The sequence below is a fragment of the Carcharhinus amblyrhynchos genome, chromosome 6, assembly GCF_965287045.1.
Source record: "Carcharhinus amblyrhynchos chromosome 6, sCarAmb.v2.hapA, whole genome shotgun sequence".
Lineage (NCBI taxonomy): Eukaryota > Metazoa > Chordata > Chondrichthyes > Carcharhiniformes > Carcharhinidae > Carcharhinus > Carcharhinus amblyrhynchos.
Window position 1 is genome coordinate 18,079,469 of NC_137329.1, and position 15,084 is coordinate 18,094,552.

A 15,084-nucleotide genomic window follows, 5' to 3' on the forward strand; every position below is an offset into this window, starting at 1 on the left:
CTGGGAGCTGAATGTCCAGGGGTATCAAGTGTTTAGGAAGGATAGGCGAGAGGAAAAAGGGGGGGGGGGGGCGTAGCTCTGCTGATTAAGGATAGCATCAGGGTGGTAGCAAGGGATGATATAGGAACCAAAGAGCAGAACGTGGAATCGTTGTGGGTGGAGATTAGGAACAGCAAAGGGAGGAAGACGGTGGTGGGTGTCGTCTATAGGCCCCCGAATAATGATCTGGAGATGGGGCGGGCTGTTAACGTGCAAATAAGTGCGGCGTGCAGAAATGGAATGGCTGTAATTATGGGAGATTTCAATCTGCATATTGATTGGTCGACCCATGTTGGACGCAGTGGGCTCGAGGAGGAGTTCTTGGAATGCTGCCGGGATAGTTTCCTTGAACAGTGTGTGCTGGAGCCGACGGGGGAGTGAGCTATCTTGGATCTGGTGTTATGTAATGAGGCGGGTAGAATTAGGGACCTTGCGGTGAAGGATCCTCTTGGGGAGAGTGATCATTGTATGGTGGAGTTTCTGGTACAGATGGAGGAGGAGAAGGTGGGTTCCCGGACACGCGTCCTTTGTTTGAACAGAGGGGAGTACGGTAGGATGAGAGAAGAATTGGTGAATGTTGACTGGGGGAGCGCGTTGGAAGGCAGGTTTGCTGAGGAGCAGTGGAGGATCTTTAAGGAGATCTTTCTTGGTGCTCAGCAGAAATTTATTCCGATGGTTAAAAAGGACCGTAGGAGGAAAGGTATTAAGCCGTGGATAACGAAGGAGGTGAAGGAAAGTGTTAAATTAAAAGCGGAGGCGTTTAGAGTAGCTAAGAGTAGTGGGCAAGGATTGGGAAAGGTTTAAATGTCAACAAAGATTGACAAAGAAGTTGATAAAGAAGGGTAGGAGATACAATGAAGCTGGGCTAGTGCTTAATATAAAAAAGGATAGCAAGAGTTTTTATAAATATATAAAAAGGAAGAGGCTGGCTAGGGTCAACGTTGGACCCTTAGAGGATGAGAGGGGGGACTTAGTATTAGGGGATGGGGAAATGGCTGAGGTCTTGAATAACTTTTTTGTTTCGGTCTTCACGGAGGAAGACGTGAATAATTTGCCGGGCGTTAGCGATGGAAAGGTGGTAGGACTGGAGGGTCTCAATGACATTATTGTTACTAGAGAGGCGGTGCTCGACAGACTGGAGGGACTGATTGTGGACAAGTCCCCAGGACCGGATGGAATGCATCCGAGGGTTCTGAAAGAAATGGCGGAGATGATAGTGGATGCCTTGGTGATTATTTTCCGAACGTCGCTGGATTCCAGGGAAGTGCTGGAAGATTGGAAAGCGGCTAATGTTACGCCGTTGTTTAAGAAGAGTGCCAGGCAAAAGGCAGGGAATTATAGGCCGGTTAGTTTAATGTCTGTTGTAGGTAAAATGTTAGAATCCGTCATCAAGGAGGAAATAGCGAGGCATCTTGAGGGGAATTGCTTGGTAGAGCAGACGCAGCACGGTGGATAGAGGAGAGCCGGTGGATGTGGTCTTTCTAGATTTTCAGAAGGCGTTTGACAAGGTACCTCACAAGAGGTTATTGCAGAAGGTAAGGGGGCATGGAGTTGGGGGTAGGGTGTTAGCGTGGATAGAGGATTGGTTGTCAAATAGGAGGCAGAGAGTGGGGGTTAATGCGTGCTATTCGGATTGGTGGTTGGTGACTAGTGGAGTGCCCCAGGGGTCGGTGCTGGGGCCTCAGCTATTTACCATTTATATAGATGATCTGGAGGAGGGAACCGAGTGTATGGTGTCGAAATTTGCTGATGACACCAAGATTGGTGGAACGGCAGATTGTGCGGAGGGTGTGGAGAGTCTGCAGAAGGATCTAGATAGGCTGGGCGAATGGGCCAGGAACTGGCAAATGGAATTTAATGTTGGCAAGTGCGAGGTGGTCCACTTTGGTAGGAAGGACTATTACTTACGGGGCGAAAAACTGCAGCAGGCGATGGTGCAGAGGGACCTCAGGGTCCTTGTGCATGAGTTGCAAAAACCCAGCCTGCAGGTGCAGCAGGTGGTCAGGAAGGCGAATGGGATGCTGGCCTTCATAGCGAGGGGGATTGAATATAAAAGTAGGGAGGTCTTGCTGCGGCTGTACAGGGCATTGGTGAGGCCGCAGCTGGAGTACTGTGTGCAGTTTTGGTCGCCGTACTTACGCAAGGATATTTTGGCCTTGGAGGGAGTGCAGAGGAGGTTTACTAGGCTGATACCGGAGTTGAGCTATGAGGAGAGGCTGAATAAACTAGGCTTGTACTCGTTAGAGTTTAGAAGAATGAGGGGAGATCTCATTGAGACGTATAAGATGAATGGGATGGATAGGATAGAGGTGGAGAGGCTCTTCCCGCTCAGAAAGGACAGTAGGACTAGGGGGCACAGCCTCAAGATAAAGGGGGGACGGTTCAGAACGGAGTTGAGGAGGAACTTCTTCACTCAAAGGGTGGTGAATCTCTGGAATTCTCTGCCCGTTGAGGTGGTGGAGGCTGCCTCGCTAAATATTTTTAAGACGCGGGTTGATGGGTTTTTGATAAGCGAGGGGATTAAGGGTTATGGGGAGAGGGTGGGAATGTGGAACTGAGACACGACAGATCAGCCATGATCTTATTGAATGGCGGGGCAGGCTCGAAGGGCTGGATGGCCTACTCCTGCTCCTATTTCTTATGTTCTTAGTTGCCTCTTAACCAGTGTTTGGTAAATGCTGATTTTAGTTTATTTGTTACAGTAAAAGTCTTGGTCATTGGGAAATTCATTTTTGAAAATTGAAATGTTATTCTTCTCAGTGAGTAACAACGTGCACTAATTTGATAGAAAATGCAGTACACACAATACGTACTTCAAGTGTATATTTATGCAACAAACCTCTGGCACCATTCAGTAACATTGGAAGTAAAGCACTCATAACGATCAAAATAATCATTTGACAATGCTTTTTGTTGTAGCATTTTACTAACAAACACAGAAAAAGGTTAAATTCACAGTTATACGCTGTGTGATTGCGTACTGAGATCACATACCAATGTTGGTGTCTAGTACTCACTTCTTGAAAGTTACTAATCAGTGATGCAAGTAACCATGTCTAGATTCCAAATCAGCCAAGCCTAGAAGTATTGGACAGCACAATAGTCTGCTCTCCTTTCCCCTTTCCATTTGATAGTCCCTCTTTTCGTTGCGTGCTCCTTGAACTAAGTGCCTCTCTCACACACACACACGCACACATGTTGTGGCACTGAAACTTGGATAATCTGTCACAGTTAACAAACAACATTAAAATCACAAGAGAATCTTGAGGGAGACAACATGGAAAATCGAGCCATTTACAATTGTATGAAAAATACTTCAATACAGAAATGTTGCTTCCTCTTAAGACCAGTTGACATTTTAGAAAGATACAGTAAAAAATATTCCAATAGCTCACTTTTTTTTAATAAACACTTTCATCCGCGTTAAAATATATTTTGGTAGGGACGCTTTGAAAATTATGTTGAGCATTCACCCTTGGCGAACCCTGAAAGCTTGTGCATCTCGAGGGTTTAGTTGCATCAGGAAAGGTTATTTGAGACATTGTGGCCGGAATTTTAACATCCCACCTGCCACGGGAATCAGAGAGGGTGGGCGAGACGGTGGAAAGGTCCGTTGACCTCAGGTTGGATTTTCCGGAAGAGCGAGGTTGTAAAATCCATCCCGCAGTGTGTATTTTGGGGTTGCCAACCTTCCCGGATTGAACAGAATAGACCAGATATAAGCAAGTCCTGAAGAATCATAGAACCCTACAGTGCAGGAAGAGGCCCTTCGGTCCATCGAGTCTGCACTGAACACAATCCCACCCAGGCCCTACCCCCATATCCCTGCATATTATACCCACTAATCCCTCAAACCTACACATCCCTGGACACTAAGGGGCAATTTCTTAGCATAGCCAATCAACCTAACCCCGCACATCTTTGGACTGTGGGAGGAATCCAGAGTACCCGGAGGAAACCCGTGCAGAAACGAGGAGAATGTGCAAACTCCACACAGACAGTGACCCGAGCCCAGAATCGAACCCAGGACCCTGGCGCTGTGAAGCAGCAGTGCTAACCACTGTGCTACCGTGCCCACAAAGGTTTTGGAAATAATTTTTTTTTAAACTCTCTGAGAATCGCACTGCAGACGGAGAAATAGGCTCCGAGACTGGAAACGATGGCTCTATTCTCTCTTATGGGTGCTGTCAGACCTGGTGAGATTTTCCACCGTTTTTTGTTCATGTGGTAGAGAAAAAAGGCAGATTGACTGACAGTGAAAAGTATTTTAATATAGATATGTTGGTTCCTGTTGAGATCCTGTGATATTCTGGCAAAGACGAGTCATTTGCCTTCTGAAAGGATGGAGGCTGGATGTGGGATAACCAACAAGGCGTGTGTGGTCAATTACATTTAAACCGGGAAGGCTGTCACTGGTGTTGGCAACCCTGCTGTATCTGTGGGTAGGCATGACGGGGCCGAAACTCAAATTCAACAATTTAAAAACACTTCTTATATCAAAAATATATCACTAAATGGCACAAACTATTTATGATTACAAAAAGGGTAGAAAGCTCTTGTCTTCGGCTAGACTTACAGACATGTTTCTAAGTTCCTCGGGGGAGTTCACTAGCTTGTAACCTAGCTGGGCCAGCGTCAGGTTGCAAAGGTTCTGCACCAACTCCACCATGTCGTAGCTCAGTTTGAACCTCCAACTCTCGGCGGTGGCGGCGGAGTCCCGCACCGTGGCGTACTTGTGGTTGCCCGAGGCCCCGGCCCCTCGCGTGTTGTTGACAATCCACCGCTGCACGTTGCCGTCCATCGCCACCCCCAGGAAGCGGTAGATCTCCCGCGTCTTCCTCTCGGGCTCCCGCGCCAGGTCCTCGTAGCGGACCAGCATGTACCTGCCCTTCAGCCAGCCGGGGCGCGCCAGCCCGGTGCCCACCGAGTTGAGGAAGTCCTCGCAGGTGGTGGCGAGGTGGGAGGCGTCCAGGTTGTAGGGCCTGCGCCCGCTGTTGCGCCAGATCTTCCAGGCGCGGAAGCTGTCGGGGAAGGTGTCAATGCGGGACGACAGGATGCCGCGGGGGTCCCTCACCAGCTGGACCACCTTGAGGTTGAGCCGGGGGTCCTCCACCAGGGTGCGCAGGTCGCCGATCTCGGGGATCCGCACCGTCTTGATGGCCACGTGATGCCGCCGGCTGCAGGCCTGGGCGGCCAGGGTCAGGTTGAGGGCGCCGCACCGGCGGACGCACTCGCCTTCCTCCCAGCGCTCCTCCCCCGCCGCCGTCCCCGTCCCCGCCCGCTGGGCCTCCCCGCCGGCGCTGGCGGCGGGCGGCGGCGGCGGGGCGGCGCAGGCGGGCGGCGAGCACAGCGCCTTGCTGGCGCCGCGGCGGAAGAGCCGCTGGGTGCGGTGCCTCTCCGGGGCGGGCTTGATGTAGGCCTCCAGGTCGTGGAGCCGGCAGTCGAAGAGGCCGCGCAGCAGGTCGCGGTAGGCGCCCAGCAGCAGGCGGCGGCCGTCGGCGGCCGGCGAGGACGGCTGCCGGCTCCTCGCGCTGGTGTTGATGAGCGTGGTCTGCACGTGGTAGAGGGGTTCAAACAGGTAGAAGACGTCCGCGTGCTGGTTGAGCAGTTGCCCGATGAAGGAGGAGCCGCTGCGCGTGGTGGCCAGGATCAGGATGTGGGTGACGGGCTGGGGTCGGGGGTCACAGGGGGCGGCCGGGTTCGGGTCACAGCCCGTGTGCTTGGGGACGCGGCAGATGGTGAATGGTTTGGCGATGAATGTCCGGATGGCTGTGTATTGAATGGCCAGCGAGGCCACGACCAGCAGGAGCACCGCTTTCCAGGAACACTCCATGGCCGTAGGCTTGGGTCTGGTCATTCAGGGTCCTGTGCTGTACCCTACAAGAACACAAAACTCAGAGGAAGTCAATGCTGCCATCACTTGTCATTTAATTCTCCTGTTGAACACTTCCCTCTCTTCCCTGACCCAGTCTGCACCTTTAACTGTTCTACATTCACATTTAGAGGTTTCTTTTTTTATTGGATTAATGAACAGTGGTAGGTCATTCAGCCCATCCAGCCTGTTCCACCACTCCATCACATCATGACTGATCCATAACTCATGCCCAATTTCCAGCCTTTGCTCCATATCTCTGGTGGCACAGTGGTTGGAACTGCTGCCTCACGTTGCCAAAGACCTGGGTTTAATCCTGGCCTTGAGGTGACTGTGTGGAGTCTGCACGTTCTCCCCATGTCTGAATGGGTTTCCTTTGGGTGCACCAGCTTCATCCCACAGTCTAGAAATGAGTAGGTTAGATGGATTAGCCCTGGTAAATTGCCCCTTAGCGTCTCAAGATGTGTAGGGTTTGGTGTCTAACCATGGAAAATTGTCCTTCAGTATTGAAAGATTAGGGGGTTTAGCCATGATAAATTGCTCCTTAGTGGCTTAAGATGTATAGGTTAGGGGGTTTAGCCATTGTAAGTTGCCCTTTAATAAGACCATAAGACATAGGAGCAGAATTAGGTCACTCGGTCCATCGGGTCTGCTCTGAATCATGGCTGATATTTTTCTCATCCCCATTCTCTTGCCTTTTCCCCATTACCCTGATCCCTTATTAATTAAGAACTTATCTATCTCTGTTTTAAAGACACTCAATGACCTGGCCTCCACAGCCTTCTGTGGCAAAGAGTTCCACAGATTAACCACTCTCTGGCTAAAGAAATTCCTCCTCCTCTCTGTTTTAAAGGATTGTCCCTTTAGTCTGAGGCTGTGCAAACTTTTGGCTTTTTATGGCCATTAAAGAGTTTGTAGCAGTTTTGTAGAGGGGGAGGGGAGCTTCCCCCAATATCCCACCCATTTTATTCTTAATGCAATGTGATGGAAATGGATTATTTGGCTATCAACAACAACACTTTGTTAGTGCTTTAATTTGGTGAAACGTCCCAGAGCTTTTCACCGAGGCATTATCAGCAAAACAGTGTTGATGCTGAACAACAGGAAGATACATCAGGAGAAGTGATTCAAAGCTGGGAACAAACAGATAGATTTTAAGAACAAGAGAGGGATGAGGAAGATGTGTAGGGCAGGAGGACTTCATGGTGATAGGTAAGGGTGAGGAACGGGAGGCATTTACAAACACAGAAGGGAATTTTACAGTTGGAAACTCACAGAATCAGGAGACACTGAATGTCAATAACACGGGGGCAGTGGGTGAATGGAATTCCTATGGGAAGAACAGAGTAGATGAGCAGACATTAACACAGGATGAACTTTGGGAGGCTGGCCTGCAGGGTTTTTAAATAGTCAAAACATAACCAAAGTATGGATTTCAGGATTTCAGCAACATTTCAAGCTAAGGCAGAATGATACTTGAATTGCAACAGACTGTTAATCACACTGTGACACTAACCAGACCTTATATCACACTGTGACACCAGCCAGACCTTATATCACACTGCGACACCAACCAGACCTTATATCACACTGCGACGCCAACCAGACCTTATATCACACTGCGACGCCAACCAGACCTTATATCACACTGCGACGCCAACCAGACCTTATATCACACTGCGACGCCAACCAGACCTTATATCACACTGCGACGCCAACCAGACCTTATATCACACTGCGACGCCAACCAGACCGTATATCACACTGCGACGCCAACCAGACCGTATATCACACTGCGACGCCAACCAGACCGTATATCACACTGCGACGCCAACCAGACCGTATATCACACTGCGACGCCAACCAGACCGTATATCACACTGCGACGCCAACCAGACCGTATATCACACTGCGACGCCAACCAGACCGTATATCACACTGCGACGCCAACCAGACCGTATATCACACTGCGACGCCAACCAGACCGTATATCACACTGCGACGCCAACCAGACCGTATATCACACTGCGACGCCAACCAGACCGTATATCACACTGCGACGCCAACCAGACCGTATATCACACTGCGACGCCAACCAGACCGTATATCACACTGCGACGCCAACCAGACCGTATATCACACTGCGACGCCAACCAGACCGTATATCACACTGCGACGCCAACCAGACCGTATATCACACTGCGACGCCAACCAGACCGTATATCACACTGCGACGCCAACCAGACCGTATATCACACTGCGACGCCAACCAGACCGTATATCACACTGCGACACTAACCAACTATATATCATACTGTGACATTAACCAGATCGTATATCAATTAACTGTCAATCAGTTGCAAGAATTTATTTTTGAGTAGGTGCGAGTGACCAGGTATTGGGCAGTTAAGTCATCCATGTGAAGGTGGAAACAATGTGAAGGACAAGGGGACTGCAGCATGCGAGAATCAGTAGACACTCCTTCCAGTCTGGATGACGACGTGTGTGGGAAATGCTACAGGTTTGACCAACTTGAGCTCCGGGTTTTGGAGAAATGCCAAGGCTGGTTGGCATTTATTTTAACGCAAAGAGACTGGCAAGTCAGGCAGTTGAGTCGAGGGTGTTTAACTCATGGAAATATATAATTGTTATCACAGAGATATGGTTGAGGGAGGGGCAGGACTGGCAGCTCAATATGCCAAGTATAGAATCTTCAGGCAAAATGCGCTGTATTTGGAATATTGTGTACAATTTTGGTCCCCTTTCTTGAGGGGGGATGTAGTTGAATTGGGGGCAGTTCAGAGGAGGTTCATTAGATTGATTCCAGAAATGAGGGGTTTGTCTCATGAAGAGAGTTTGGCAGTTTAGGTCTAAACTCCCTGGAGTTTAGAAGAATGAGGAGAGATCTAATTGAGGTGTACAAGATGATGAGGGGAACTGACAAAGTCAATGTGAAGAGGATGCCTCCTTTTGTGGGGCAATCTAGGACAAGAACTTCAGGATAAGGCATGGCAGATTCAAAACAGGGATGAGGAGAAGTTATTTCTCTCAAAGGGTTGTGAGAATGTGGAATTCAGTACCCCTGAGCAAGGTAGATGACGGGACATTGAGTAAATTTTAAGGAAGAGGTTGTGACAATACTGTGCCTTTAAGAAATGTATTTGTGTCATGTTTCTTGAGTTACTTGAGCTCTGATTACAGTGCCATTTGTCTACAACTGGCTGCCCATATGCAGAGTATGCAGAAGAATAATTGTTCCTAATTACTGCGGTATTTGTTTTAATCTGAGTTAATGCAGTTTTGTTTTTTTTTGGGTTGTTCCCTGGGGCTTCAGAGTAAGGTTTAATAAGGTTGATTAGCACATGATATGCACATGGCAGTGGGTGGAGCTAGGCTTACAGAGAGACAATCAGGCAGTTGCTGTTTGAATTTGAAAAACAGCAGTAGCAGCTCTTTCTCTCTTCCTCTCTCTGGAAGTTGAAGTCTGAGACCTGTTAGAAAATTGGTGTCTCGCTGCTATATTCCTACCAGACAAATCAACTACTTACAACAAAACCCTGCATCTTAAAGCAATTCCCCTTCAAACATAAAATATATTAATAGCACAGTATCATCACAAATGTGATTGCCCCCTTTTAATTTCTAAGTTCAACCTACATGGCCTCATTTGAGGAACATTGAAACCTTTCATCTCTCCTCACTGCAGTAATTGACACTTTGATCAATATTAAATCACCACCTCAACTTGTAAGAGCCCATAAGAACTAGGAGCAGCTAGTTCAGCCCCTCTAGCCTGCCCCACATTTAATACGATCGTGGCTGATCTCATCTTGGCCTCAATTCCACTTTCCCACCCACTCAGCATAACCCATTAAATCCTTACTAATTAAAAATCTGTCCACCTTGTTAGGGACCAGATCAGAAACTCCAAGGTATCTTATGAAGTTAATGTAGACCCCAACTATTTTTGATTTTGACACCAGTATGAGCATAAGGTGTTCCACTCCAGGTGTGATTCCATTGACCCACTGGGAACATTTTGCTGTAACAAATTTTATTGAACAATACAGTTACCAATACTTTTACCAATTGAAATTCTTAAATATGATTAGGTATAATTCTCAACTGCTAGTTATCACTATTGGTTCCAATTTAAGTAAAATTCCTCTTAGATGTAAAACGATCTTCAGAATCAGTTAGCAAAACACACAAACTTACATGTGTTGCTAGATCTCTAGACTTTTAATCCCTCTGGACAGAAATACTGAGAGACACCTAACTTTTGATTCTCAGACAGCAGTCTCCAGAGAACGACTGTCTTCACACAGCTATCCTCACATTAATGCCAAAATAGAAAATTGTTAGGGTCGAGTCTGGCTTCATAATATACCTTTGGGGTTTCTGATCTGGCATCCTGACAAAACATGGGGCTTTTTCTGGGATTAAAAACTAGAATTCCTTGTTTGGTTTTGGATTAGTGAATTTAGAAGTAGTGGGTGTTGAGGAATTTCAGATGGTTGCATTCAGTTGGTTTAAATAGGGAGTGCCTTGTGGGGAAAAATTGGCTCTTTCAGTGGCTAAAGATTTCTGGGTGTGGGAGAGGTCACTTGAATTGGTTTACAAAAGATGGTTAAAACAAAGCTTTTGGATTTGGCAAACCATTTGACGTTGACTTTGAAAGGGCAAGGGAGGACGAGATTATTTCAGCGATGGCTCAGCATTTAAAATTGCCAGAAACACAGTTTGTATCATTGGAATTGACTAACATTCAATTAAAAACGAAACAGCCTGAAATCCCTGGAATCCCTACAGTGCAGAAGAGGGCCAGTTGGCCTATCGACTCTGCACCGACCGCAATCCACCCATGCCCTAACACCCAACACCCTGCTAATCCCCCTGGCAATATGGGGCATTTTACCATGGCCAATCCACCTAACATCTTTGGCCTGTGGGAGGAAACCGGAGGACCTGGAGAAAACCCACGCAGACACAGGGAGAACATGTAGACTCCGCACAGTGACGGCAGAGGGCAGAATGGAACCCAGGTCCCTGGCACTGTGAGGCAGCAGTGCTAACCACTGTGCCACCATGCCGCCCAACAGGATAAAGAAATGAGACAACTTGAGTTGCAGTTAGGGGCAAAAGAAAGAGGGAGACAGAGAGAGAGAGTGGCCTCAGCAGAAAATAAAAGAGAGGAAAGGGAAAAAGAGGACTTTTGAATTTTGCAAACTGGAACTGGAAAGAACGTCAATTTAAAATGATGGAGACTAAAGTTGAGAAATGTGATGAGGAAGAATTAACTCATCTTAACTCAAAATATGTTTAAATGTATTCAAGCGCTGTCAAGGTTTGACAAGAAGAATGTAGAAACCTTTTTTTTGTTTCGTTTGAGAAAGCATGTTAATGAATTAGAATGACTACAGACCATCTGGGTGTTGTTGGTTCAGACAAGTTGGCAGGTGGAGTTGGAGAGGTGTTTTCACCACCATCAGAGGAGATATCTGGGCATTATGAGGAAATGAGAAAAGCCATCTTAAGTGTATATGAACTTGTTGCAGAAGCCTACAGACAGGCATTTAGAAATGGAATGAAGGAACCGGGTCAGACCTAAATAGGATTTGAAAGAATTAAACAAAGGAAGTGGACAAGTGGAAAAGAGCTTTGAAAATAGACCAGCTATATGGCATTCATAGGAAACAATTATTTTGAAGGAATTTTAAAATTCATTTTCCTAAGTAGTGAAGACTTGTGTGGAAGAGCAAATGGTTAAAATTACAAGATTGGCAGCAGAAATGACAGGTGATTTTGAATTAGTTCGTAAATCAAGATTTGGTTGTCGACACATGGCCTGCTCAGCGAGTGCTGCCTAGCTGAGAGGAGTGCTTTTGGAGTTGGGTGAACATAGAGAGTTCAATGTGGTAAGTGATGAAGAGGTAAGTCATCATTAAACTTGCTTTCAGGGTAAACTAAATTAGTTCTTATTTGGGAAGTTAAAAGCTGCACTTTAGGGCATTCCTGCAACAGGAAGCAGCTGAGTCAGCTCTCAACTGAACTTGGCTGGTTGTTTGCGCAACTAGTTAAAACCAGTTTGTTAAAGAGGCAAAGGAAGCCATGGTCGAAACCGAAGAGGTGCAAAAGAACGTGCAGCCTGTACAGAGGTTGGCTGATAAACAAGTGCCAGATCTTTTTAAATACTTTAATTGTGTGGATAAGGATTACTCATGTGTACAAACAGGATTGGGCAAGGAAGTTAAGATCTTAAGAGATAGAAAATCAAGTCAATCTTTTATGGTGAGAGGTGAGGAGATATGTAGTTTGGAAGGAATATTTCCAGAGAAAGTGGTAATGTGTGGAATTAATGGTGAAAAGAGTAATGTTCTGTTATGTAAAGTAAGGTTGGTTAGTCTGGTGACAAGTGGTGGGAGGAGTAATAGAGAAATTGCCCTTTTCAGGGGCACAATATAGTTAGATCACGGGTGGGAGTGGTGCCTACTGTGATTGAAAATCCAGTGGAAAATCAAACAACTGAGGTGTTGCAAGAAGCATATCCTCACATGTTTCCTGACTATGGGAACAAGATTACAAAGCCACAGGTTGTGACAGGAAGAGGAGAAATCAAAGAGTAAAGATAAAGAAGTTGAGGTTCAATTATTAGAAACAATCTTTGACCAGATGGTTGATAAAGAAAGTTGGCAGAACCACAATAGAAAGATGCAAAGATAAAGCAGCTATATCGGAAAGTTTATGCAGAAGAAGATTCTGAGTGTATACCGGAGTGTTATTACATTATGTATAAAATGTCTTAATGAGGAAGTGGAAACCTTTACATATTCACGTGGATGAAAAATGGGTAGAAGTTTATCAAGTTGCATTCTTGTGAGTTATAGAAAGGAGATATCAGGGGTAGCATATGAGGTTCCAGTCATAAGAACATAAGAATATAAGAAATAGGAGCAGGAGTAGGCCATCTGGCCCTTCGAGCCTGCCCCGCCATTCAATAAGATCATGGCTGATCTGTCGTGGCTCAGTTCCACTTTCCGGCCCTCTCCCCATAACCCTTAATCCCCTCTCTTATCAAAAACCCATCAACCTGCGTCTTAAAAATATTTAGCGAGGCAGCCTCCACCACTTCAATGGGTAGAGAATTCCAGAGATTCACCACCCTTTGAGTGAAGAAATTCCTCCTCAACTCCGTTCTAAAACGCCCCCCCGTTTATCTTTAGGCTGTGCCCCCTAGTCCTACTGTCTTTTTTGAGCGGGAAGAGTCTCTCCACCTCTATCCTATCCATCCCATTCATCATCTTATACGTCTCAATGAGATCTCCCCTCATTCTTCTAAACTCCAACGAGTACAAGCCTAGTTTATTCAGCCTCTCCTCATAGTTCAACCCCCTCAACGGTATCAGCCTAGTAAACCTCCTCTGCACTCCCTCCAAGGCCAAAATATCTTTGCGCAGGTGCGGCGCCCAAAACTGCACACAGTACTCCAGCTGCGGCCTCACCAATGCCCTATACAGCTGCAGCAAGACCTCCCTACTTTTATATTCAATCCCCTTCGCTATGAAGGCCAGCATCCCATTCGCCTTCCTGACCACCTGCTGCACCTGCAAGCTGGGTTTTTGCGACTCATGCACAAGGACCCCGAGGTCCCTCTGCACCGTCGCCTGCTGCAGTTTTTCGCCCCGTAAGTAATAGTCCTTCCTACCATTCTTCCTACCAAAGTGGACCACCTCACACTTGCCAACATTAAATTCCATTTGCCATTTCCTGGCCCATTCGCCCAGCCTATCTAGATCCTTCTGCAGACTCTCCACACCCTCCGCACAATTTGCCGTTCCCCCAATCTTGGTGTCATCCGCAAATTTCGACACCCTACACTCGGTTCCCTCCTCCAGATCATCTATATAAATGGTAAAAAGCTGAGGCCCCAGCACCGACCCCTGGGGCACTCCACTAGTCACCATCCGCCAATCCGAATAGCACCCGTTGACCCCCACTCTCTGCCTCCTATTTGACAACCAATCCTCTATCCACGCTAACACCCTACCCCCAACTCCAAGTCCCCTGACCTTCTGCAATAACCTCTTGTGAGGTACTTTGTCAAACGCCTTCTGAAAATCCAGAAAGACCACATCCACCAGCTCTCCTCTATCGACCGCCCTAGACACATCCTCATAGAACTCCAGTAAATTTGTCAGACACGACTTCCCTTTAATGAAACCGTGCTGCGTCTGCTCTATCAAGCAATTGCCTTCAAGATGCCTCGCAATTTCCTCCTTAATGACGGATTCTAGCATTTTACCTACCACAGACGTTAAACTAACTGGCCTATAATTCCCTGCCTTTTGTCACATGTCCTTTAGGAATAAGGAAAACTCAAAGTGTAAATACAAACATTTTTATTATCCTGGACTGCTTAAAGATGTAGTTAAATTTTGCTGTACATGTCAGGTAACAGTAAAGTCTCAAGCAGTAATCAAAACAGCAGCTTTGATAACCATTCCAACATTTGAAGAACCTTTTACCAGGGCACTAATTGATTTCATGAGACCCTCCCTAAAATTAAAAGTGGGAACCAGTATTTGTTGACCATAATGGATGTGTCCACAAGATTTCCAGGGCCATTCCAGCTAAGATAATTGTATAGAACCCATAGAATTCCTACCGTACAGAAGGAGGCCATTTGGCCCATCAAATTTGCACTGACCACAATCCCATCCAGGCCCTATTCCCGTAACTCCATGCATTTACCCTCTAATCCCCCTGACACTAGGGTCAACTTAGCATGACCAATCAGCCTAACCTGCATATCTTCAGAAGGAAACCGGAGCACCCATAGGGAACACACGCAGACACGGGGAGAAAGTGCGAACTCAGCTCAGACAGTGACCCGAGGCCGGAATTGAAGCTGGGACTCTGGTACTGTGAGATAGCGATGCTAACCACTGTGCCACCGTGCTGCCCATTGTAGATGAATTTTTTTTTAACCGGATATGCACTGGGGAGTTTTTTGGGGCGTTTCCAATACCATCATTGTGAAGAGAAGCGCTGAGATTGAGTGGCTTCTATGAAATATTTGTGCCAAATATTGACAGTGCGGTAGCTCCACACATTTGCTTAAAAAGTGCAGGAAATTCCAGTGGACGCCCAAATGTCAGGAGGCATTTGACAAT

At 46.8% G+C, this 15,084-nt stretch overlaps 1 protein-coding gene across 1 annotated transcript in view; it reads right to left on the reverse strand.

The window, feature by feature from the left end:
- Positions 1 to 2,847: 2,847 nt before the first annotated feature.
- chst1 (carbohydrate (keratan sulfate Gal-6) sulfotransferase 1) overlaps positions 2,848 to 15,084 on the reverse strand; it is a 30,896-nt gene continuing 18,659 nt past the window's right edge. The window contains exon 2 of the mRNA XM_080189957.1: positions 2,848 to 5,916. Coding sequence (XP_080046083.1) covers positions 4,574 to 5,896 — 1,323 coding nt within the window. The 5' untranslated portion in view covers positions 5,897 to 5,916 and the 3' untranslated portion in view covers positions 2,848 to 4,573. The remainder of the gene's footprint in view (positions 5,917 to 15,084) is intronic.